Below are 23932 nucleotides of genomic sequence, written 5' to 3' on the forward strand. Positions count from 1 at the left end.
TTGAACAAAGATGAAAAGTTTTGATAGGGTTTGATGGTTATTTTTATTTCCTTTCTTTATTAGAAAGAGTAGGGATTTCTGAAACTTAGTTAATCCATCAACAACATTTCTCATTTGCAAAAGACTGCTGTTCAATAAAAGAGAGATGCTGAATTTACTCATTTGTTTCCTGATCAGACTACACCTAAGGTATTATTTTGGATTCCACATTGAAATATCTGTGTGGACAAGCTTCAATATATCTAAAATAGTATACTCAAAATGATAAGGGCATTCAAAATTACATCATTTTTGGACTAGTTGAAGGATTTTAGGGAATTTTATCCTGTAGAGAAGAAGTCTTGAGGGAAGTGTGACATTTGTCAAATTATGAAAGACCATGATGTGAAGAAGAAACTAGGCTTAATCTGTGAAGATCTAGAGGGCAAGACTGAACTCTTTGTGTAAAATTTACAAGGAATTAAGTTTCACTTTACTATAAAGAAGGCTTCTTTATAGTTAGATCTTGATGAAGAGTGAATGGGATAAGAAGTTCCATGTTATTGGTGTTCTTTAAGGAGAAGTCAGGGTATGATAGAAGTGATTCTTTAATTGGATTGGGGTTAAGGATTTTAGGGTGAAGTAGATGGTCTTTTGGTTTCTTTTATATATGAGATGTGATTCCATTTAAAAGCATTGAGTTTGGTAAGACTTACAATACATGAGAACCTAGTAAAATTCAACAAGTGATATGTTCTCCAAACATGACTTATTCCTTAGTGTATGGAGGTAAGGAACTAGTAGTCAAAGAACTTAAGGTAGCTCACTATTTTTTTTTCTTTTTACAGCCAATAGTTTCCATTAGTGCTGATGACAAGGATGACACAGCCAATGGACCAAGATTTCTCTTCAGTTTACCTCCTGAAATTGTCCATAACCCAAATTTTACAGTTCGAGACAACAGAGGTTTGTGTCAAAGTTCAATTCTATTAGTATTCTATATCTTATAGCCCCACTCAAAAGATATGAAATGACTCTTATGTTGTAGAGTATTTAAATAATCATTATCTTTTATTTCCCACAAAACTTCAATCTCTCATCTGAAAAAACAAAAACAAAACAAAACAAAACAAAAATCTCACCTAAAAGCATGGTGCCTAGAAATGAATGACTCGACTTTAAAGAATTCGATACAAAAAGAGTTATGATTTCCTCATTATCAGCATACTTGCAACTCTTGCACCAGTTACAGCCCCTGGCTCTGTCATAGTAATCAGTGTCATGAATTTAATAATTTTATTATTGGGGATAGAAAGTGAACTAAGGCATATCAGTTGAAGGAAACAGGGGAGTTTAGCCTAGAAAAGAGAAGATAGAAATACATGGAGACTTTCTTCAAAAGTGTGACCAGTTACCTCTTGGGGAAAAAAAAAAAGTACTAGATTTATTCTTTTTGAATCCATAAACCACTGGTCAGGAATATTATAGAAGGAGTTTCTATTTATATATGACTTGGTTTAGATAATGTCTTGGATCTCTTCCAATGCTGAGCTTCTGTGATTCTTGATTGCTGTGGCCAAATAGTGAATAAATAAATAAATAAATAAATAAACATTTTTACCTGGTGGCCAACCTTCTGGTGAGAGGCTTTATGCACTTAGCTAGGCAGATCTCCAAATGACAGACACCATTCCATCTTTGGATCCACTTTTGAAGGTTTTCCAGGTTAGCAAGACTTGCCAAAGACTATGATGCATTGATGGTGCTTTGAAGGTCACCTTCATTCAGTTATAAATTATTAGAAAAGAGGTTCCTTAGGAAGTTCCACGAATAATTTCCTACGTTTTTTTTTTTTTTCTTTAATCCTTGGTCTCTGTTATTAACTGGCTTCATGAATTTGGAAAAATTACAATTACATTTTATTAAGTACAAAATAGAGGGTTGCTTTTGGGTGGTGAGGGTTAATAATTCCTTCCTTCACAGGAACCTTGGATGATCAAAACAGTTAGATGATACAGTGGATAGAGATTTGTAGTTGCTGTCTATAAGACATGAGTTCAAATCCTGAAATACCTTGTAACCCTAAGCTAGCCACTTAAGCTCTACCTGCCTCAATTTGCTTATGTGTTAAATGGGGATAATAATATTCCTATCTCCTAAAATGATGTGAAAGTAAACACGTTATCTAATATTTATAAAGCATTACCTTAAACCAACATATAAAATTATTTATTGATACTGTTATTATTAAATTTGATACCAAAACATCATATAATTAGAAATCATTATTCTAGTGCAAAGGATTATTATGATGATTATGAGTAGTTAAGTTTGAATTAGGTTAGATAGAAGTGGACAAGAGATGTTTGATTTTATTTATATATATGTATGTGTGTATGTGTGTGTGTGTGTGTGTGTGTGTGTGTGTGTGTGTCTATATCTATATATCTGAAGTGGTTTCTTATGTGAAATGAACACCATTATAAAAAACACAAATAATCAACCTTTTTCAATGATCAGTTTGGTACTTTGGGATTTTATTTCTACCTTGAATTTACTTTAAGTAGAACACATCTGTAATGCTGTCTGCATTGACACTAAGGATTGTTGAGGATATAAATCTTAATGATCACTAGCCTGGATGTGTGAAACCACCTCACATCAGCTTACGAGAAGTGGTTTTTCCATTTCTTTATCTATTTCATGTCCTTTGTTGATGTTCTATATCTCATATGTATTTTATCTTTCCTACTAAGTACTTGTAATATTTTACAAAGCAAAATGTCTTTACCAAAGCAAGTCATCCCATTAATCATTTTATCAAAGAATAGACTGGCTAGTTTATGAGAGTTTCTTGGTCTGCTATTATTCCAACTACTATACTAAGTATTCAAAGCATTTGTTCTAGTAAATAAGAACACATATGTTAACTTAGTTTAAGAGCTGGGTTTGTTCGATTTGGTCCTAGATATCAGAACTGGAAGGAAAGAATAAATATTGTCAAGAGAAAGATTTCAGCTCAATAAGAAGGAAAAAAAATACAAGAAACTCCTAGCAATCATTTATGCAAAAGTGAAATACTAGAATGAGTGTCTTTTTTTTTAAACTTTTAGTAATAAGCTAAATGTTTTTCATCTGCCCAAGGAGTTTGGAGGTATTATCTCTGTTTAGTCTAAATTAAACTAGGTTTTATAATTCAATACTGTCACTCTCCAGTTTTCAGTTTCTTTATGAGCAATAATAATAACTGAACTGTGCACTTTATAGGGTTTTGAGCATTTTGAAACTCAAAATTTGAGTTTTTGTTGTTAATTTTCTATAGGAATTAGTTTTGCTTATATTTTTGTCAATCTTAAAATAGGAATCAAGTCCTGTTATGTATTGTTATATACTGAGTGTTTAAATCACTCAGTGTTTTATCTCTGCCTCTCTTTTGCTTATAAATAAGGTAATCCTAAACTAGAAACTCCATTTTGTGGGAATTGCTAGGTGGGTTTTTATTTTTATATTTTTTAAAAGAAAAATGACTTTATTAACTGTGGCAAACCATTAATGAAAACTCTAATGTTTGGTGTTATTACGGAGCTTGAAAGTGAATATAGTTCTATAATTATCATTTAAGAGAGTTCCTTTTGACTGGGCTCCTCGAAGTAATTACATATTGCAGTAATCCTAAAGAAGTAATCACATTTTCCATCTTATTCATAGACAACTTTGCTATCAAGCTTCTCTGTACTGACTGTTTCCCATAGAAAACATAAGATAATGGGTTAGCTCATGCTGAGCTAGCGCATCCCGTCCCTTCCTTGCTGAGTGTTTACTCCCATTATACCATGTAAATAAACAGCATTGTGCTTGCCTAAATTCTACATAAGCATTCGGTATCTTGAAAAATAAGAGAGCAAAACCATTTTAATGCATACAGGCCTTTTTATTTTTCCTGCACCAACTCTCTCTTCTCTCCATTCTCTATTTAATCTTGTACTGTTCTTGATACTAATTTTCAAAAAATGATCAGTGGGGAGAATCAGAGTAGAACGCCTAGATGTCTTCTCTATGCAAAACCATCATGGAATGGTACTTTTGAATGTATGTGTATGGAACTGAAGAGGTAAGGAACTCTACTTTTAGCATAATGGAAACAGCTCTGAACAAGAGGCAGAAGACCTGATTTCAAGATCTAGAGCTGACATTTACTGGCTATAGGACAATAGGAAAGCCATGTAGGAATAGCTTTGGTCTGTAGAAAGAGCATGGCTTTTGGGTCAGAAGTCTGTATTTTACAGAAGAATAATTGTGAGAATCCCTTGGTCTGCTATTATGACAATTATTCTAAGTGTCTAAAGTTCCTTTAAACTCAATTGACACTTCCTACCTGTACAAACTCGGACAAGCTGCTTAGACTATCTGTGCCTCAATATCCTCACCTGTAAAGTGAGTGTGTTGACCTAGGGAGCTGAAGTAGCAGTTCTTGGATAAGCCCATGAATTCTGAACTTTAATGTCCTTTATAAAATGAGTTGGTGATATTTATACAGTCTCCTCCACAATGTAGTTGTGAAGAAAGTACCAAGCACTAGAAGTGTAAGCTATTAAAAAAAAAAAAAGTCAGACTTGATTTTACCAGTGCAAGGGAATGAAAACTCCATTTACATTTGAAGAACAACTGCTCTTCTCTTAGAGAGTTATTTAGACATTGAAAAGCAAAGTGATTTATCCATGTTTACAAAGCTAATACAACCACAACCAAAATAAGAAGAAGAAGAAGAAGAAGAGGAAGAAGAAGCAGGAGGAGGAGGAAGAGAGGAGGAGAAGGAGCAGGACCAGGAGGGGGAGGAGGAGAAGGAGGAAAAAGAGGAGGAGGAAAAGGAGGAGAAGAAAAAGGAGAGGAAGAAGGAGAAGGGAAAGGACAAGGAGAGAAGAGAAGAAGGAGAAGGAGGAGAAGGAGAAAGAGGAGGAAAAATCAGGACTTGAGCTCAGGTCTCCCTGATTTACCAAGTGGTCCCTCTCTGCTGTTTTAATTTCGTTGAAAAATGTTAACCTAAGGTGACATCCCTCCAAATGGTAATCTTTTAGAGGTAGCTAAGTGATACACTGGGTATAGTACTAGATTTGGTGTCAGAAAGAAATGAATTGAAATCTTGCCGTAGATACTAATGAGTTTGAGAATAAGAGAAATCTCTCAAGCTTTCTGTTTGTTTTCTCATCTGTAAATTCAGATAATAATTCCACCTTCCTCTCAGTTGCTTTCAGCATCAAATGAGATAACATATATAAAGCAGAAGATGACGATTATGAGGATGAGGATGATGAAGATGGTAATGGATGCAGGATACACATATTTTTCAGAATACTGAGGCAGGATGTTGAAGTGAAACAAGAATTCCAATGACTAATCATGAGATCTAGGCATGAATTTTCTTTCCACATTGGGGAAGATACTTCATCTCTCCAGTGGATCTATAAATTAGGCTGAAAGCTCAATCTAGGTCAATGGCAAACAGGCAGATTTAATAAAGTAGATGTGACCTTAAGTGTCAGATATAGAAGGATGGGCTTCAGAATTAGATAGCACTTCTGTCTTCAATGTCTTCTTTCTTGATCAGATCATCTCTAAAATACTTTCTTCATTGATGGGCTTCCTGTATTTAAGAGGGATATTAACAAGCTGGAATGTGTCCAAAGAATGGCAAACAATGTTTAAAGCCATTATACTTGTCAAGGGTCTTTTTATGTCTGTTATCTCATTTGATCACATAAGACTTGGTGATAAATAGATCTAATTTGAGTGATGAGAAAAATGAGGCTGAGCCTCAGTGACTTTTAAAAAAAAAGTCATATAACTACTTAATGAGTTTCCTGACTTCATTCCTCTATTTGTTCTGCTAAACCATAATGACATTCCTCCTCAGAGTAGAGAGTAGAGATTCTTAAACTTTAAATTTTTTTTTTTTTTGGTCCAAGTATCTAAATCAGCAACTTGTAAATGTTTGATAGTTGATGTCCAGGTACCATTCCACTTTAACATTGTGTTTTATTTTCCCTTTCATCTATAATATGCTATGTTCTAAGTTCCTTTCCAGTTTTAACATCCTAGGTTAGTAAGAGACTATTCTTTTTGCATACAATGTAGAGTCTCTTTCTATCTTTTATAGTGTTGATTCTGTTTTCTGTTATTCAAACTATTATGTTTTCAGATATCTCCCAACTCTTAAGTTTCAGTATTTTCTATGAAAGTCAACAAGAATGAAAATTGGTTCTTAATTTTCTTTTTTTTTCATAGTTATTTGGCAAACATTTCATATTCCTCCTTAACATTCTTTAGGCTTAATTCTTGTCTTGATATTAATGTCACTCTTTATATTTTAACTATTATATGACCATAGGCAAGTCATCAAATCTCCTTGAGCCTAAATGGGAAAATGAGAGAATTTAATTAGAAGACCCCCAAATCCCCTCCCAGATCTTATATTATATGAGTTATGTCATAGACTAGGAATTATGATTAAGTCCTATTTGGACAACTGGGTCCCTCCTCCATGACCTATCTTGTTCTCGATCAATTCATTTTTATCATCAGAGATAGGATACTGAATTCTACTATCAAAGCCAGTTGGGAAAATGAGAATATAAAACATATTATGATAGTCTCACTTTGTGAGAATGGAATGAGAAAGTATATGAAAAAATGATGTCTACTAATTATGGGATAAAGCTTTATTTAGGCAAAGATACTTTTAATACAGATGTCAGAGGCTCATTGTTTACATATAGAGCATAAATCACGGTTCATTTTTACTTCTGGTTCATTTGTTCTTATACAAATGAAATATGGGGATGTTGAGGTCTAGATTTGGGGTAACTAAATGAAATTAGGGTTTAGTTGAGATCTAGTGGCACATTCAGGGTACAGGGAGCCAAATGGAGCTCCCCTGCAATGCCCCCTAGTAGTGGCACGAGTCCCCAATAAAGACATTTATTGACCCAAGAGCTAGATTGATAAAAGAGGTTTATTATTGGGTTTGGAAGTAAGGAGATAGGTGAAGGTAGAGATAAGGAGGGCACCAGACAGAGAGTGCAGTGGACAGAAGGTCCTCACATGGCTAGCATGTTTGGGATCTCTTTAAAGAGAGGGTTCCCAGCATGGCCCTTTTATAATATGAGATTTAGCTTGAGGGGCTGGCTTTTGGGTGTAGCCCCAAAGTTGGCTCAGATTTGGGTGGGGTTGGGACAGGCCTGGATCTTCTATTGGAATACAAAGGGACCAGGATTTATGAGTTAAAGGGTAATTACATTAACTAGGGGGATTGGGAATCAAAGATAGGAATCTTTCCCACATTAGGAACATCAGCAGATACCTTTCCCAAAGAGTGTACGTTGGCTCTGACATTTTTGTCTACTCCTCTGGCCCAGGTAGCACTTGGAAATATCCTACCCCAAAAGTTACCTAAAGAGTGTCAGTTAGTTCCTCAGAAGGAAACACTCTTAATCAGAACTGTAATGTGCACAGCAAGGTCTCATAATCAATTCCATACACAACCAACAAAGAAAAATAGCAACAAAACCTTTCTTCCCTTTCTGGTAGACATCTATTTTCCACATGAGATTCATATGAAAACTAGCAAGCATAATAGGACTAAATATTAAAGAATTATTTTACTTATAACTGGAAGGAACATTAGAGACACTCTATTCAAAGATTAATTTATGTTACTGATGAGAAAACTGAAGCCAAAAGAGGGGAAATGCCTTGTCTAAGTCATAAAGGTAGAGTCAAAGACAGGATTTTTAATGTCAGGAACTTTTCCACAACACCCTGGGTATATGCAGGGTAGTTATAGAAGATAATAGTTGAGATAAACTTGTAGATCATGAATGTCAGCCTATAGGGTTCAAATGTTATTCAGTGAATAATGATTAATCACTGAAAATTCTTGAGAAATAGGAGAACAGAAAAAATAAACATTCCAAATTAGTTATGAACTTAATTTCTGGATTGAAAACACTTTCAAAGTAGTTGCCATTTCCCAGTTTACAGGCTGTCCCAAGAAACCTGTGTGTTCTGTCTGGGACAATTTACAGAAATGAATTAGAGGCAGAAAGAAAGCATAATTATTTACATAAGCTAAAATGGAGAACATTAAAAGACATCTGCCATTTTGATCTGCCAACACATCCTTGTCCATATTGGAGCAATTAAAATAAACTTTTGCAAGACCATCTTGGCTGTTTTTAAATTATACAAGCAGAAGACCAGAAGTATCTCAGTATGCTATTTGAGGCTGCTCATAAAAACGATGTCCTCAATTTAGGGGGAAAAAAAGATAGTTGCCAAGTATTCTAATCATGGTAAGCTTGATTCTGCTGTATGGACTCAGCCAAAATCTTTTCTAAAATGCTCTCATGTAACTGAATAAGCAAGGCAAACTTAACCCTGTAAGTAATGGAATTTATTTGGAAGAATGAAATAGGAAGGCAAACTTTTGAGAACAATGATATATATGTGCATATGTGTATATACACATACAATCATACACACATGTGGTGTGAATAGACACATACATTCTGAACGTATGCATACATGTATATACATGTGTTTCCTAGTATATATGTGTTCATGAGTGTATGTACATATGTGTATCTCATCTTCCTGAATTTGAATATGGCCTCAGTGTGGCTTATTTGAATTAATCCTAATCCATTCTCATTTGACATCCCCATTAATGATTAAAGAACACAATCATGACCCTCTAAATCTATTTTTCTGTAGACTAAATATCCCTTATTTCTTCAAACAATCATTAGTTTATAGTACCCATACAATGTTAGAGATCCTCTTCTGGAAACATTTCATCTTGTCCTTCCCAAAATGTGAATCCTACAACTGAAACTCTATGTCTGTTTCTTTTGTATACCCTACTCCTCTGAGGCTTGAATTATCTTCCACAAAGAAGTATTGAATAAATAATACTCAAATGCTTGCAAAGATTTTATGAACTTGAGTTTCAACTTAAAGTGTCACTTTGCCCTAACATCAAAGATCACATGCATCAGCTTCTTTATCTCTGCATTATTTAGATATGGTGCCAAGTTTTAAAACAATATAAGGAAACTCAGATGGAATTAAAAAATAGTGATTAAAAAATAGAATGTAAGCATAACAAATGAGATTATATAGCTAAAAAGAGAAGACATATAAGAAATTAGAGAAAAGATAAAAAGAGATCATTTATTGACTGTCAAATGACCTGATTTCTAGTCTGTGCTCTTCACTAATTTGCCATCTCTGTAGAAAAATAACTCTTCTGAATCCAGAATTCAGTGGGTTCATCAATAAAATGAAGTTTTTTTTTTGACTAGATGATGGCTGAATTTCTTAAAGAGTCATTCCACTTTTGTCAGATATATGATTTCTTATTTGTTTATTTTGGGGATGATAATCAACTCTTTTGTTTGGAGATGATAATCAGCTTTTCATCATATCCTTAAGAGCCTGAACATGAGGAAACAGCCTTGAAATGAAGGAGGAAAGATATTTGTGGGAAATAAGGAAAAACTTTTTAAAGGTCAGAATTATCACATTTGAGCCTGAATATCTTTAAAAGGAGAATAGCCTCTTGTTTGTTTGATATAGAATTAGCTATAAGATTAAATATGGATTAAAGACAGCATGCTCCCTCAAAGTTTGACCAAACTTGAGTTTACTAATGACTTGAGAAAACATAGCTTTACAATTCTACATGATTAGAAGAAAGATTATAGACTAGAGAAGGAATTTCATAATATATTCTATAACAATCTCTACCATTAATTATTGGAACGTAGGCAAGTCATTTGCTTATCTAGGACTAATTTTTTTATCTATAAAATGAGTGAATTGATCAACTTTTAGAACAATTCTTTAGTCCTAAAGTCCCTTTAAAGACCAAATTATAGTAACTGTTTGGATAATGTAAAAATAACAATGTTTTTGTATATGGTCTCTGTTGTGTTGAAGTTCACATTTTATTACAGCATTTATCAACTATTAAATCAACTATAAAACTCCTTTCACTTACTTTATTCTATATTGATTTCAAATCCACAAACTTCTATATGTAAGGCAGAGGGCATACAAACATGAAGGAGAAGGATATCAATAGAGAGACAAGAAAGAGGTAGAAAGGAAGCAAAGAGTTTGTACTATATATGGGGGAAAGACTACAGAAGCAGCTAAGTGACTCCATAGAGCATAGAATGCCAGGACGGGAGTCAGGGCTCATCTCCCTGAGTTCAAATCTAGCCTCAGATACTTACTCGCTGTGTGACTCTGGACAAGTCACGTTACCTTGTTTGCCTCAATTTAGTCTTCTGTAAAATGATCCGGAGAAGGCAATGATATTTTTGCTAAGAAAACCTCAAATAGGGTCACAAAGAGTGAAACATGACTGAAATCACTGAATAACAAAAGCAGTTACTGAGATAGAGTTGAGTGTGGGCAGAGATCAGATGGCAGTTGAGTTTATCTGTAACATGACATATGTGAAGGGGAGTACTGTGAAATGTGACTGAAAACAAGACGGAAAAGAATAATATTTTCTGTATCAATATGCTTCCTTAGAAAATGAGTATGTTAGCACTCTCTTGATGATGGGAAGAATGAGCAGTTCTTCCCCAAAACAGCCAAACCCAAATTCTCCACGAAAGATAATGAAATCAGATGATTGCCATGTTAGAACTTTGTTCCTAGAAAAGATTTCCTCATTCTAGGGAGCATGTGAAGATTGAGATAAACTAGTGTGCAATTACACTGAAATATTTTAGGTCATTAGATTGACTAGTGAAAAATAATCACCTTCCCAACTTACTCTCCAATCTGAACCTTAATTATAATCTATTTTGCTTGAAATAAAATCAACAAACAAATGAAAAGAATGAAAAATTTACATAAAGTATTTATTGTTAACTACCATGCTAAGCATTGGTATTGGTCTATTCTACTTTCTAAAGGTCTATTATTGCATGCATATAGCTGCATTTTCTACTAAATCAGGTTCAAAACCCATCCGTGAATTTGTAGTAAAAGGGAATTTCCTTAATTGCAATCTCTCCTAAGTACTACCTCCAAAATGCAGGTATCTTTTGCAATGCATCCTGATCAACCTTCCTGAGATAACCTGCATTTACCTAGGCAACTATTGGAACAAGAAACATGCATGTCATTGCAGCTTCATAAAAGCTGAATCATGTGTTCTATTAACATAGTCTTTGAGACCTCAGAACTACCACTAGGATATCATCGGGGCCAAAGAAGATAGCAATTGAAGTGTATCATATCCAGAAATCAATGACTATACATATCCTTCTATTCTATAACACTCAGATAGTCCCCCACCCTTTCATACTTTTAGTCTTTTCTCTAAGAAGTTGATTTATATACCACAGCAATAGGGTGAAGCACAGTCCTCCCTCTGGACTCTCTTGGCAGAATTTTTTCTTCCCTAGGATAATTATAGCTCTTTCTTTCTTCTCATAAAGTTACAGTTAGACTTCTTCCCTACCCATGCTAGGAAAAAAAATTCATTTTTATCCCATCACCAGCTAAATGAAGCTCATTAATGAGAATTTTACAAAAAACCAAGGGAAATATATATGGAATGTTTTTAGACATCTAGATGTCTCGAGTTTTCAAATTCATAATTGAGTAGAAAAGAGAGAATAACCAGATATGGGATTATACTTTCTTTTCTGGTAGTTGATTTAGGCAGCTATATTTTATTTGCTTCTTAGTGGTTTATTATTTTAGGAAAATGCCAAGCATCTACGTTGAAAATCCAAAGGAGAATTTTTACATCAGGACTCTGTAAGAATAGAGATCTGATTTTACAGAAGAGGGCACTCTTTTCCTCAGTATGAGTTTTAAGACAATCATATCTTAATAGAGGTTTGTGATAGGCAATAATGGATGATATCAGGGGAGAAAATCCATCTTTTTGTGTTTTACTAACATTAGCAGTGACCCAGGCATATAGTCAGTCCATTTCCATGTGAGTAATTAAAACTGCTCCATTTAATAGAATTTGTCAGGATTTGTGTCTCCTAGAGTAATATTTGAGGATTCAGAGTCAACCTCCAAATAATGCCGAATAATATCAAAAAAAGACCCAAATCATCTAATTATTTCTTCTAACACAATATTAAATAAAACAGCATTATAGTGAATAGTTAATTCTAGACTAAGGATTGGGTTACAAATGGGAAAATAAGCTGAGGGGATCTTAGAAGAGTTAATGCCAATGGGACAGAAATAGGAACTGAGATTGTTGTTAGATATCTAATCTATATCTAGCATGCACACTGTAATATTAGATAGAATCTGGTTATAATATAGAACTGTTATGATAGTGATATGTTAGTATGACTATTTGTTCGAGAGATAATTTTTTTTTATATTTCCAAAACTGACGTGCCTTAACTTTTCCCCAGATTTATTTCAAGTACTAATATTAATACATGTAAAATAATAACTATATATCTGATATATAAGAAATATGAAGCTCAAAGAACTATTTAACTTGTCAGTGGTGATATAATTAGTAAGTAGAATAACTTGGATTTGAACCCAAGTATTTTCACTTCAAGTCTGGTGTTGTTTTCCTTTTATATTATGTCTCCAATTCCTATCATCCCCAATGTTTCTGGTCCCATTATCCAATCTGATCTTTTTTATCTATTGAGTTATTCAGCTTATAATGTGATTTTTCCTGGGATTCAAAAAAAAACACAACTGTGCTTTATACCAGATATTATAGATGGACACTGAAAACCTTTATTCAGGAATTATGAATGATTTAATCAATTCATGCTTTTGAAAGCACCTGATTTCATAATATCAGAATTTCTGAGGGGAATCAATTTAGAAACTTAGATTTAAGTTTTCTTGAAAGAACCACTCTACTCTGATCTGGCTAGTGGGCACTGGAATTTGTAGAATGTTTATTATTCTTTGTGACTTAAACATCGAGATTCTATTTATAATTGATATTTTCTTAAGACAAGCATTATAGCTTTATGCTGTCTCATCTCTTTCCCCACATTAAGAAAAAAACAAAAACAAACACTTGTACCAAATATGAATGATCAAATAAAGCAAATTCTTTCATTGGTCATATTCACAAAATGTATATATCTCATTCTGGCAGCCAATACAAAATTTCAGTGCCTGCTATATATCAGTTCATGCTAAACACTAGAGATAGAAAAGAAAAAAAACAAACAAACAAACAAAAAAAAAAACAGCCTCTCTACCATCAGAGGAGCTCACAATCTAATGAGGGGGAAACAGGTAAACAAATATGTACAAACAGGCTATATGCAGAATTCAAAGGAAATCTTTAATTGAGAAAAGGCACTAGAAATAAGAAGGGTTGTAAAAGGCTTTCTGAAGAACATAGAATTTAAGCTGGTAATTGGAACCCAGGGAAACCAAGAGGCAGATGAGGAAAAGCATTCCAGACATAAGAGATAGCCAGAAAAAAATGCCTGGAGATGAGAAATAAAGGATTCCAAATGATATACTATTTACAGAGTGAAATATTGAAATATATTTTTGGTATTGACCTTTAAAAGGAAACTCCTATTTATTTACCCCTCCTCTTTCCATGAAAACTATAGAAGTCTTTGCAGTTCATGATTCACATATGATTTTGTTAAATGCAAACATCTTTTCACAGAAGAGGAAACAGGATCATTGTGGTAGAAGCATATAAACAGGACAGTGGATAAAATGTTGGATTTGAAATTAGGGACACAAGATTTTGGATCCTGCCTCAGAGAGAACAAGTCCTTTTCCTCCTCATTCAGACTTATGCTCCTCATTTGAAAAATGGGGTAATGATAACATTTGCTGCATAAGGTTTTTTGTGAAGATCAAATGAGGTATAAAGTACTTTGCCAAACCAAAAGCATGATTTAAATCTTTCTTCCTCCTTATCTTTCTTTCTCATCCTCATCTTTGTCCTCATCCTTTTCATTATCCACTTCTCCCTCTTCTTCCTTGTTTTCTTCTTCTTTTTCTCCTCCTCTTCCTCCTTCTTTCTCAGTTTTTCCTCCTTTTACTCTTTCTCCTTCACCCCTTTGTCCTCCTCCTCTTGTGTTCTCCTTTCCTTCATCCTCTTCCTCCTCTTCTTTTCCACTTCCTCTATAGTTTTTTCTTCTTCCTCCTTCTTTCTCACCTCCTCTTCTTCCTCCTCCTATTTTTTCTCACTTCCTCCTCTTCTTCCTCCTCCTTTTTTTCTCATCTCTCTTCTTCCTTTTTCTCTCCTTTGTCTTCCTCCTTCCCTTCATTCCCTTCTTCTATTTCCACCTGCTCTGTTTTCTTCTCATTATTATTTCAAAGCTCATTATTTTTTTAAAAATAGCAGATCAGGGAAATGATAAACTCAGGATTTATGATGCCAAATGCAGTCCTTTCTCATCACCAGCTGCCTTTTCTTCAAAATGAGAGGCAAACTCATCCCTCCAATAAACTAAAATGTATTAAGCATCTACTATATCATCCTATTCTTATGTAATGTGTATAATTCCGAAACTATTTGAAAATCTATTAAGTTAGGCAAGTCGAAGTAAGCATGCAATTCTGGCAAGTTTTAACAGACATGATTTCCATAAAGATTTATAAATTGACACATGTTGGTGTGTTGTTAAGTCTAGGCAATAACTGATTGTGCAGACACATCCACAATTATTATTTACACACAAGAAATAATGGAAAGTTTCATGGAAATAAAGTAGCACCCATAGAATAGAATAATGAAATATTCACACTTTGTTACATGGAAATGACAACTCTCAAAATAACCCTGAGACCTGGCTGGTGGGAGGCTACAATGAGAAAAAAAGTGTTACTTTGAAGAGTTGTATAGCTGTAAAATATGATACAAATGTGAACTCCAATTCTACAATTTTTAGCAATGCAGAAAATATTAGAAAGAAACCTAAAGAGAGCAATATATATCATGGTTACAAATAAATGGAATATATATCTTTTAGAACTTATCATTCAGAACCATTTTATATCTTGAAATTAATTGTACAGTAATTGGGCATAGTAATAGAGTCCAAGAATCTTTAAACAAAGCAAGTATTCCTTGTTTGGTAGGCAGCTAGCTACATAGTACACAGAGTACTGAGTCTGGAATCAGGAAGACCTGAGTAGAAATTCAGCCTCAGGCACTAGTAGTTATGAGAACCTCAGAAAGCTACTTAACCTCTGTCTGCCTCAGTTGCAAGATGGAAATAATGATAAAATCTATTTCTCAGAGTTATTGTAAAGATCAAATGAAATAATATTTATTATTTTTTCCTCTTTCTCCCTCTTATTTGCAATTGAATATCCATCAGCCTAACATGTGGTGGTGAATAGCATTTGTAAATTAATGACATTATAAATGACTATCTTCAGATAATGTAGAGAAGGCCTTTATTTCATTCCAGGATGAACTACATAACCTCTGATTTTTTTTTTTTTTTGCCAACATTGATATTTTATCATTTGCTAAATAAATGATTTAATGAATGAAATGATCAGTCATTCTATCAATGTATGAAGAGATAAATGAAAAACACACTGTAACTCTTTTTATATTTTGGATATTCTTTAACATTCCTTTTTATGTTTCATTGAATTCTTTGCTGTACTTCATATCATGAAAACTAAAATTCTTTACATAAAACTATTAGTCATAGAATAGTCAATTAAAAAACCTTATTTATTTTGCCTGTAAGAAAATTGAGGATAAGACAGCAGAATTGATTTACCCATGGTTTACTCACTAACAAGAAATTAGTGGCAAAGATAACACTTAAAAAATAATTATTTAGTCACCCTAGGAATTAGGAAGTGCAATTATCTACATTTTATATATGAGGAAAGTGAAGGAAAGAAGAGGTTAAAAAACATGCCCCATGCTTTTAATTAGTTTGAAAGCCAGGACTAAAATCCTGGGGTCTTGCAACTTCCAGGTTAGTGATCTTTTGCCATACATATGATATGAGCAATGAGTCCTAGAGATGAGCAATGACTTCTAGTGGGTCACACAGTGAATATGTAGCAAAAACAGGAGGAGAATCCAACCTTTTGAATGCCCAGCCCAGTGTTTTTTCTCATTAAACTCTCTTGTTATATATTGTAAAAAATAGCATTAGATGCAACATTACTGTAACTGAAAAAATCAACACCTGGAACTTATGGAAGCCTTTTCCACAGAATAATTAAAGCTTCTTGCTGAACAGAGATCTTTCATAAGAAGTTGCAAAAGAGTAAATTTATCTTCCAACTTTATTATAATATAAACAATTTAAAGAGATGGCAAAGCATCTTTCTTCATAACGAAAGAGCAGAGGTGAAAAGGGAGGTTACTATGGTAGAATATATAATACATGAACAGATATTGGGTATTTCTGCTTAATTAAAAATAGCTACTGTGTATATAGTACTTACCTATGCCAAACACCGTTAAGCCGTTTACAATTGAGTACACAATTATTGTTTCATTAATTCTTTTTTTCCTTATGAGAAAGGGTTCGATAAGGAGAAATACCTGAAATAAAATTCATTAAAATAAGACATTTTTTAGAACTTCTCTGATAATAATAATAATAATAATTTATATTTAATGATATTTTGTGCCAGGAACTGTGATAAATACTTTTTAATTATCCTCTCATTTGATCCTCACAACCACTCTGGAATAGAGTTGTTATGATTATCCCTATTTTGTGGATGAGAAAACTGAGGTAAATAAGACTAAATTACTTGCCCAGAATTATATAAATATTTTAATAAATATATAATTTTAATTATACATTTATATAATTATATATCATATGTAAAATATATAAATATATATAAAATAAGTATCTTAAGTTGTATATGAACTGAGGTCTTCCTGATTCTAGCCCAATGCTTCTGCTGCTTTTATAAAGCACTTTCCACAAAATGTCCCTATAAAAGAAGTACTGTAAAAATTACTATTTCCACTACAAAAAGAAAAAAGAGAGGCTCAGAAAATTGAAGAGGTCACACAGAGATTGCTCAAGGTTAATCCTAAGGGATTAAGCTAGGATAAGAATCCAGGAGTGTCATGGTCCATTACTCAGTTCCTCTTGTGTGATAGGTATCCCACAAACAAAAGTACGATTTTTAACTAGCATTTAAGTTGACCACCATTTGAGAGTTGGCCAAAGTAGTGTGTTGATAATAAAAAGAAATAGAATAAGTAAGATTTCTAGCATGCCAGGTAAATATGAAGACTTTTTTTTTGTTGTTGGGGAAAGACAGGATGCATAATGAATAAGAAAATGTAGATCAAATTTACGCCAAATAAGGTACCTCTATGTGGATAGGACCATGGATTCAGTGGAACAGATCTTGAGTGGAAAAATTGTCATCATAACAAAAAACTGTTTTTTTTCTCATCACAAATATATGCCTAGTACTAGGCTGAACTGACACTGCCTACATACATATCCTGCATACAGTGATTAAGGAGACTGACATAAGTTGAGGGACTCACACAACAGAAATGATGATATTGGACTGCCAATTAAACTGGTCAGGGAAATCCAATTTCATGTGTTTGCACTAAGATTTAGTTCAATTCCACAAATATTTACTAAGCATCTATAGGGTTCAGCACCTGAAGCAAAATGGAAATATCAAAGAGTCAAATTCAGGCTTCCAGTGAGGGGAAAAATTAACAATTAGCACTATCTGAAAGCAGAATGGGGATTCTTGGGAAATAGCATATTCTTCTTTAGAAATCTTCAAGAAGGACTAAATGACCAGTTGTCAAATATTTTGTAGAAGGGATATATGTTGGGTTGGAGGTTCAGGGAGGTCCTCTCCAATTCTGAAATTCCATGAATCTGTGATATGTGTGGGAGATGGGGAGTCAAAGGGTTAGTCATAATTTAACAGGATGACAGTCCTTTGTCCTCTTGTCCTAAGGAGTTATGAAGGTGAAGGCATTAAAGATTCATAAATCACTAGAATCTAAAAGAGTGCTGGGTGAATTTTCACAAGAGAACATGGAAGGCTTTCTGAAGGAGTTAAAACTTGAATTACCCTTTAATTGATGGTACCACGGGAAACTGATAGATGAGACAGACATCAGGGAATTAGAGAATATGTTTCAATCTTAGTATACCAAAAAGTCTCAGTAATTCTTAAATACTAAGATCAAGGAACAAGTGAGGCAGATTTGGGGAATTAACCTTTATGAGGAGGAGAGTGACCTCCCATCTTTTTTTCTGAATGCTAAAGAGTCATGACTGCCAGTCAAAGAGACCTGAACAAACCGAGAGCTTGCTTTTTCTTCACAGACAACACCGCTGGTGTTTATGTCAAACGTGGTGGTTTCAGTCGGCAGAAGCAAGACCTATACCTGCTACCAATAGTGATCAGTGATGGGGGGATACCGCCCATGAGCAGCACCAATACCCTGACAATCAAGGTGTGCGGATGTGATGTCAACGGGGCATTGTTGTCCTGCAACGCCGAAGCCTATGTCCTCAATGCAGGACTCAGCACAGGGGCGTTAGTTGCCATCTTGGCCTGCATTGTGATTTTGCTAGGTAAGCTCTGCCCTTCATTACATGTCTGAATTGATTTATTCTACACTAGCTATGGGAGATTAATTTCAAGATCTATGACTTTTGGCCATAACATACAGGTGGTTCAAGTGTTTAGATTATTTGATATAGCTAATAAACACACTGTGTTCTGCTGTGCTCTAACCTATCCAGTGAATGATAGCCAGGGAAATGAAAGGATCATGACATAATGAAAGCTGATTAAAGGAACTGGAGATCTTTAGCCTATAGAAAAGATTAGGAGACTATGATTACTGACCTTAAATATTTCCAGGATCATCATGTATGAGAAATTAAATTTGTCTCTTTTACTCTATGGAGGAACTTAAATAGTGGGAGATTTCAGCCAGAATTAAGGAAAGAGTCCTCCTAATTTTGCACCTGAAAGTGAAACTTTTTCTTTTAAAAAAAAATGACCTGAAATTCCCTTAAAAGTTCACGAAGAGCTGGAGGGAACTTTGAACCCAAAATGTTTATTAAAATATCAAACATTTATAAAGATCTATAAGGTTTTTAGAGCATCATTCCCATAACAGTGAGAGATAAGTCAGAAAATTCCCCTGTCTTCATTTCACAGATGAAATTTTAAAAAAGAGGCATAAAGGATTCACTTTATTATATATGACTCACCTGAGTTCACAGAGCTATGTGTCACACACAAAACTGAACACAATTTATTTTTTTGGCTCTGGAAATTTTCATTTGTAAATTTACCCCTCTTTGTATTAGAATATAAAATATCACTGTTTCATCCATTTGCCTCTTTCTTTTCTAGAATTAAAATTGGGAGATATCCCAACAGCCTCCTTCTAATCTAATCACTTCACCTTATACATAGGAAAACTCTCAGGTGTGCTCCAGTGAAAGAAAGGTCTTCCTAATAATTAGAAGTGTCTTAGTCACAAAGGATTAATGGATTTTCTTCTAAAGACTTAAGATCAAATAATCAATCAATCACTCAGTAAGCACTTATAAGGATTTATTATATTCCAGACACTATAATGAGGATACAATTAAAACAAGAAGAAGCAAAACCAATTTCTGTTCTCAAGGAGATTACATTCTAATGAGAAGAGATAACATATATAAATCAGAACAGATAAGATAAATGCATAGTATATGGAAGAGATCTATGAAGGTATTTCTTTAGAGTGTTAGTTGTAGCTCTATGACAGAGAATCTAGATATCTTAACTTTTCTCCGTTTAATTCAGATGCAGTGATAGAAAAAATGTGTGGGAGATATGTAAAAAAATTTGAGAACTTAAAAAAAAAAATTCTAGCTTCACATCTTCTTTATCTTTCTTTGTAGTTATTGTCGTGTTATTTGTGACCCTGAGAAGGCAGAAGAAAGAACCACTCATCGTCTTTGAGGAAGAAGACGTGCGAGAGAACATCATTACCTATGATGATGAGGGTGGTGGAGAAGAAGATACAGAGGCTTTTGATATTGCAACCCTCCAAAACCCTGATGGGATTAATGGATTTATTCCCCGTAAAGATATCAAGCCAGAGTATCAATATATGCCTAGACCTGGGCTTCGACCAGCTCCCAACAGCGTTGATGTTGATGATTTCATCAACACAAGGATACAGGAGGCTGACAATGACCCAACGGCTCCTCCTTATGACTCTATCCAAATCTATGGCTATGAAGGACGGGGCTCAGTGGCTGGCTCTCTCAGCTCCTTAGAGTCGGCTACAACAGATTCTGATTTGGACTATGATTATCTACAAAACTGGGGACCTCGTTTTAAGAAACTAGCAGACTTGTATGGTTCCAAAGACACTTTTGATGATGATTCTTAACAATAAAGATACAAATTTGGCCTTAAGAACTGTGTCCAATATTCTGAAGACCCCAGAAGAAATGTAAACAGGTATTTTTTTAAAATCAAGGAAAGGCTCATTTAGAATGGCAACATTTTACAGAGAGGATCACTTTAATAAAAATGAGGACCTCCCAGTGGTAAATACTGTGAAGTACCTTTTCTCCCAAAAGGCAAACAAAGAAGTTGGTTATCGACTTCATTCAAGAGAAACCACTTGCCGTGCAAAATATTTAAGTGAAGGAAAATGTTAACAGTGGACTTAGCAATGAAGGGATTTTTTTTTCTGTGTTATGAACATCTAAACCTTTAAGTCAAAGAAGCTTCCACAAAATTAAAAAAAAGGACAACAGTTCTGAGCTGTAATTTCGCCTTAAAACTATGGACACTCTGTACGTAGTGCATTCTTAAACTTGAAATATATAATATTCAGCCAGCTTAAACCCATATGATGTATGTACAATACAATGTACAATTATTGTCTCTTGAGCATCAAACTTGTTACTGCTAATTCTTGTAAATCTTTTTGCTTATACTTTCATCTTAAACTAATACGTGCCAGATATAACTCTGTCTTGTTGCAGTGGGAGGCGCCCTATTTCTATGTCATTTTTAATGTATCTATTTGTACAATTTTAAAGCTCTTATTTTAGTATACATACAGATTTCAGTATTCTGACATGTAAGAAATGTTACAGCATCACACTTATATTTTATGAACATTGTACTGTTGCTTTAATATGTGCTTCAATATAAGAAGCAACCTTTGAAATAAAAAAAAAAAATGATTCTTTTTTTAATCCTTGTTTTTGATTCTTAAGCATTTAAAAGGAGCCCCATGTTTCTAATGTCCCGTTTATAGTTCTAATGGACAATTGTGACCTTTTAATAGCCCTATTTATTATCTGTTTGAAGTTTGTCTGTTGCCTTGTTAAGTGTTTATTTAAAAAGCAAATACATTTTACAAATGTTTTTTGAGAAAATTCTGTAATGTCGTGTGAATAATTTTGTACCCTCTCAGTAGAAGACTTGTGGCTTCTTTCAGAGCACAGATTCTAGGAGGAGATGATGCTCTGGACTGAGGGTTGGTTCTCATTTTACAATATATGTTATGTAATGTGCATTTATATTCTATCTTAGCAATTCCATGATTATGTAATAATAAGGCAACGAAGGTCCCATAATCTTCCATATTTGCAATGGAGGCTTCATTGTCTTAAATGAACTCCTCTGGTATACCAGAAAAATCTTAAGTCTTGCCCCATGTGATTACGAGAGCCCCTCACAATGTTCCACCTGGCAATTAGTTTATCTGAATAATAATTATGACTAGCATTTCAAGATATTTTTGTTTTCCTGCTGTAGAATGACCTCATCTTAGAATAACATGGCATTTAAATTTTTAATGAAAGGTAGTAATTTCTTTCAGATTTGCTATTTTTAGCATTTTTAATTGAATGAAATTATCTATGACTTTTTTTAAAAAAATATATTTTATTTTAAGATGGGGCAAGGGGAAAGGGGACCGGGATAGGCTCAATGTATCAGCTCAGCTCTGTATACGTGTCTGCAGTCTATTGAAACATTATATAGCTTCTTGGACTATACAGCTCCTTCCTGATGCTTTACTGCTCTGGAGAATCAGAGAGGAAAGATTTAAACGGAGCTTGAAAGGACACAGAAGTATGGCACTTTGAGAAGATGCTACTATCCTTATTCTCATGACCTCTGTGCCATAGGTGTCATGTTTCTCATTTGCAATGAGAAGATAACCTAGGTTATATCCCAAATGACAACTAGAGCAATAACCAAGTGTGTGTGTGGTGAAGTTGACTTGAAAGAGGTTGCACTAGATGACCTCACAGGTCACAGCAATGCTGAGATTTTAGGATTCTATAATTAGCAATAGTAGGGGAAAGGTAACATCCATATATGACATAATTTTTCTTTTTGTCATCCCAGGTACAGGAAAAGTGACCTATCTAGGATTATAGTCAATGCTTAGATTTTCTTTCATTTTCTCTCTTTGTCTCTTTTGAAATTAGATAATGTTATTCTACATGATTTGCTGGAACAACTTTCAATTTAATTACTTTTAGTTCAAAATCAAGTCACAAACAGAGATAATCACTTTCAAAGCATTCCTACAAGCTCGAGCTCCTGGCTCATATTGACCACTTTGTATTCAAATCAAATTTTGCAGGAGATGTCAATGGAACCAATTCCCCATTTATGATTAATTCAGAGTCCTCCATTTTATTAAAAGGTTATGTCTTTTCCATAGGTTCATAATTTTTGCATTTGGGTTCATTTTTTCTATTTTTTTACAATCCAAAGAATTTTTTGCTAGATTTGCACAGTTCTCCACTTGAATTTGAAACAATGGAAATAGGCAAAAAATAAAGAAGTCATACTTAACACAAGAACACAAGTACAAATACTCCCATTGTAAATGTTGATGACACCATTGGAACTGTATTAGGGATAGAATTGATCACTTCATTTTCTACATATTTATGGTCAACATTAAAAGGGACACTGTCCACTACTTTTTTATGAGTTATAAATGGTTGGGTTTGGAGGACTTTTTTGTTGTTTTGGTTTGGTTTGGTTTTGGTTTTAGTCTCTGTTGTTTGTAGAACCCTCTTAGAAGCTTGGAAATAAAATTTCTTTCCCTAATTAATTTGTCATTTTTCATTTTGAAACTGGGTTTGGGAATGGATGTAAATAAGCATGGGGTATTTTCATCATTCTTGCGGGCTTGTACGAATCTAAATCCCATCTCTCAATCCTTTGACTGATTTTGAAGTCCTTATGAGAAATAATGTCATACACATTAGTATTCCCATTTTGTAGGTGAGGAAACTGGGGGAAAATGCTAGTCTCATGTCACCAATAAATGGTTATTCTGGGAGCCAAATATTTTGACTACAAATTGCATTTTTTTTTCCCATAAAACCTTCTCTTCTCAGATGGATGAACTCCTAAATTTCCAATATTTATATCTTATCTCTACTTTAGTCACCCAAGGTCAAATCCTTGTGAGTCATCCATGGTCACTCATGCATGTGTTATGTTCATGATTCAGATTTCTTATGTCCTTCTTTGTGATTATAACCTATTATTTCAAGCCTTTCTTTTCTCACAAAATTTATCATTGTCTTCATCTTGATCCTCATTTTCCTATATCCAATTCAAATATTACTATCTTTCCTTTTCCCAGTCTACTTTGATTTTACTTTACTACCTTCTTTAACTTGACCTAATCAGTTCACTATTTCTCCCCTTGAATTTGTCCCTCCTTCATAGTCTAATACTTAAATCTCTAATCCCAAACTGGGTTAATCCTACCATTGAACTTAAACTCTTCTATTTGGAATATCTCTAGAAAGAATCATTTAACTATGTTGACTGGGTCCATTGTTATCTACTCTCCCTACTCTTTTTTTTTTTTTTTTTTTTTTTTTTTTTGCTGAGGCAATTGGTGTTAAAT

The 23932-nt window shown here is 34.0% G+C and overlaps 1 protein-coding gene across 1 annotated transcript in view; it reads left to right on the forward strand.

Annotated features, from left to right (window-relative positions):
- The window catches only part of CDH11 (cadherin 11), a 214018-nt gene extending 190900 nt beyond the window's left edge, over positions 1 to 23118 (forward strand). The window contains exons 11-13 of the mRNA XM_051975085.1: positions 828 to 945; positions 18342 to 18593; positions 19923 to 23118. Coding sequence (XP_051831045.1) covers positions 828 to 945; positions 18342 to 18593; positions 19923 to 20419 — 867 coding nt within the window. The 3' untranslated portion in view covers positions 20420 to 23118. The remainder of the gene's footprint in view (positions 1 to 827; positions 946 to 18341; positions 18594 to 19922) is intronic.
- Positions 23119 to 23932: the final 814 nt, after the last annotated feature.

Source organism: Antechinus flavipes, chromosome 2 (genome assembly GCF_016432865.1).
Source record: "Antechinus flavipes isolate AdamAnt ecotype Samford, QLD, Australia chromosome 2, AdamAnt_v2, whole genome shotgun sequence".
NCBI lineage: Eukaryota > Metazoa > Chordata > Mammalia > Dasyuromorphia > Dasyuridae > Antechinus > Antechinus flavipes.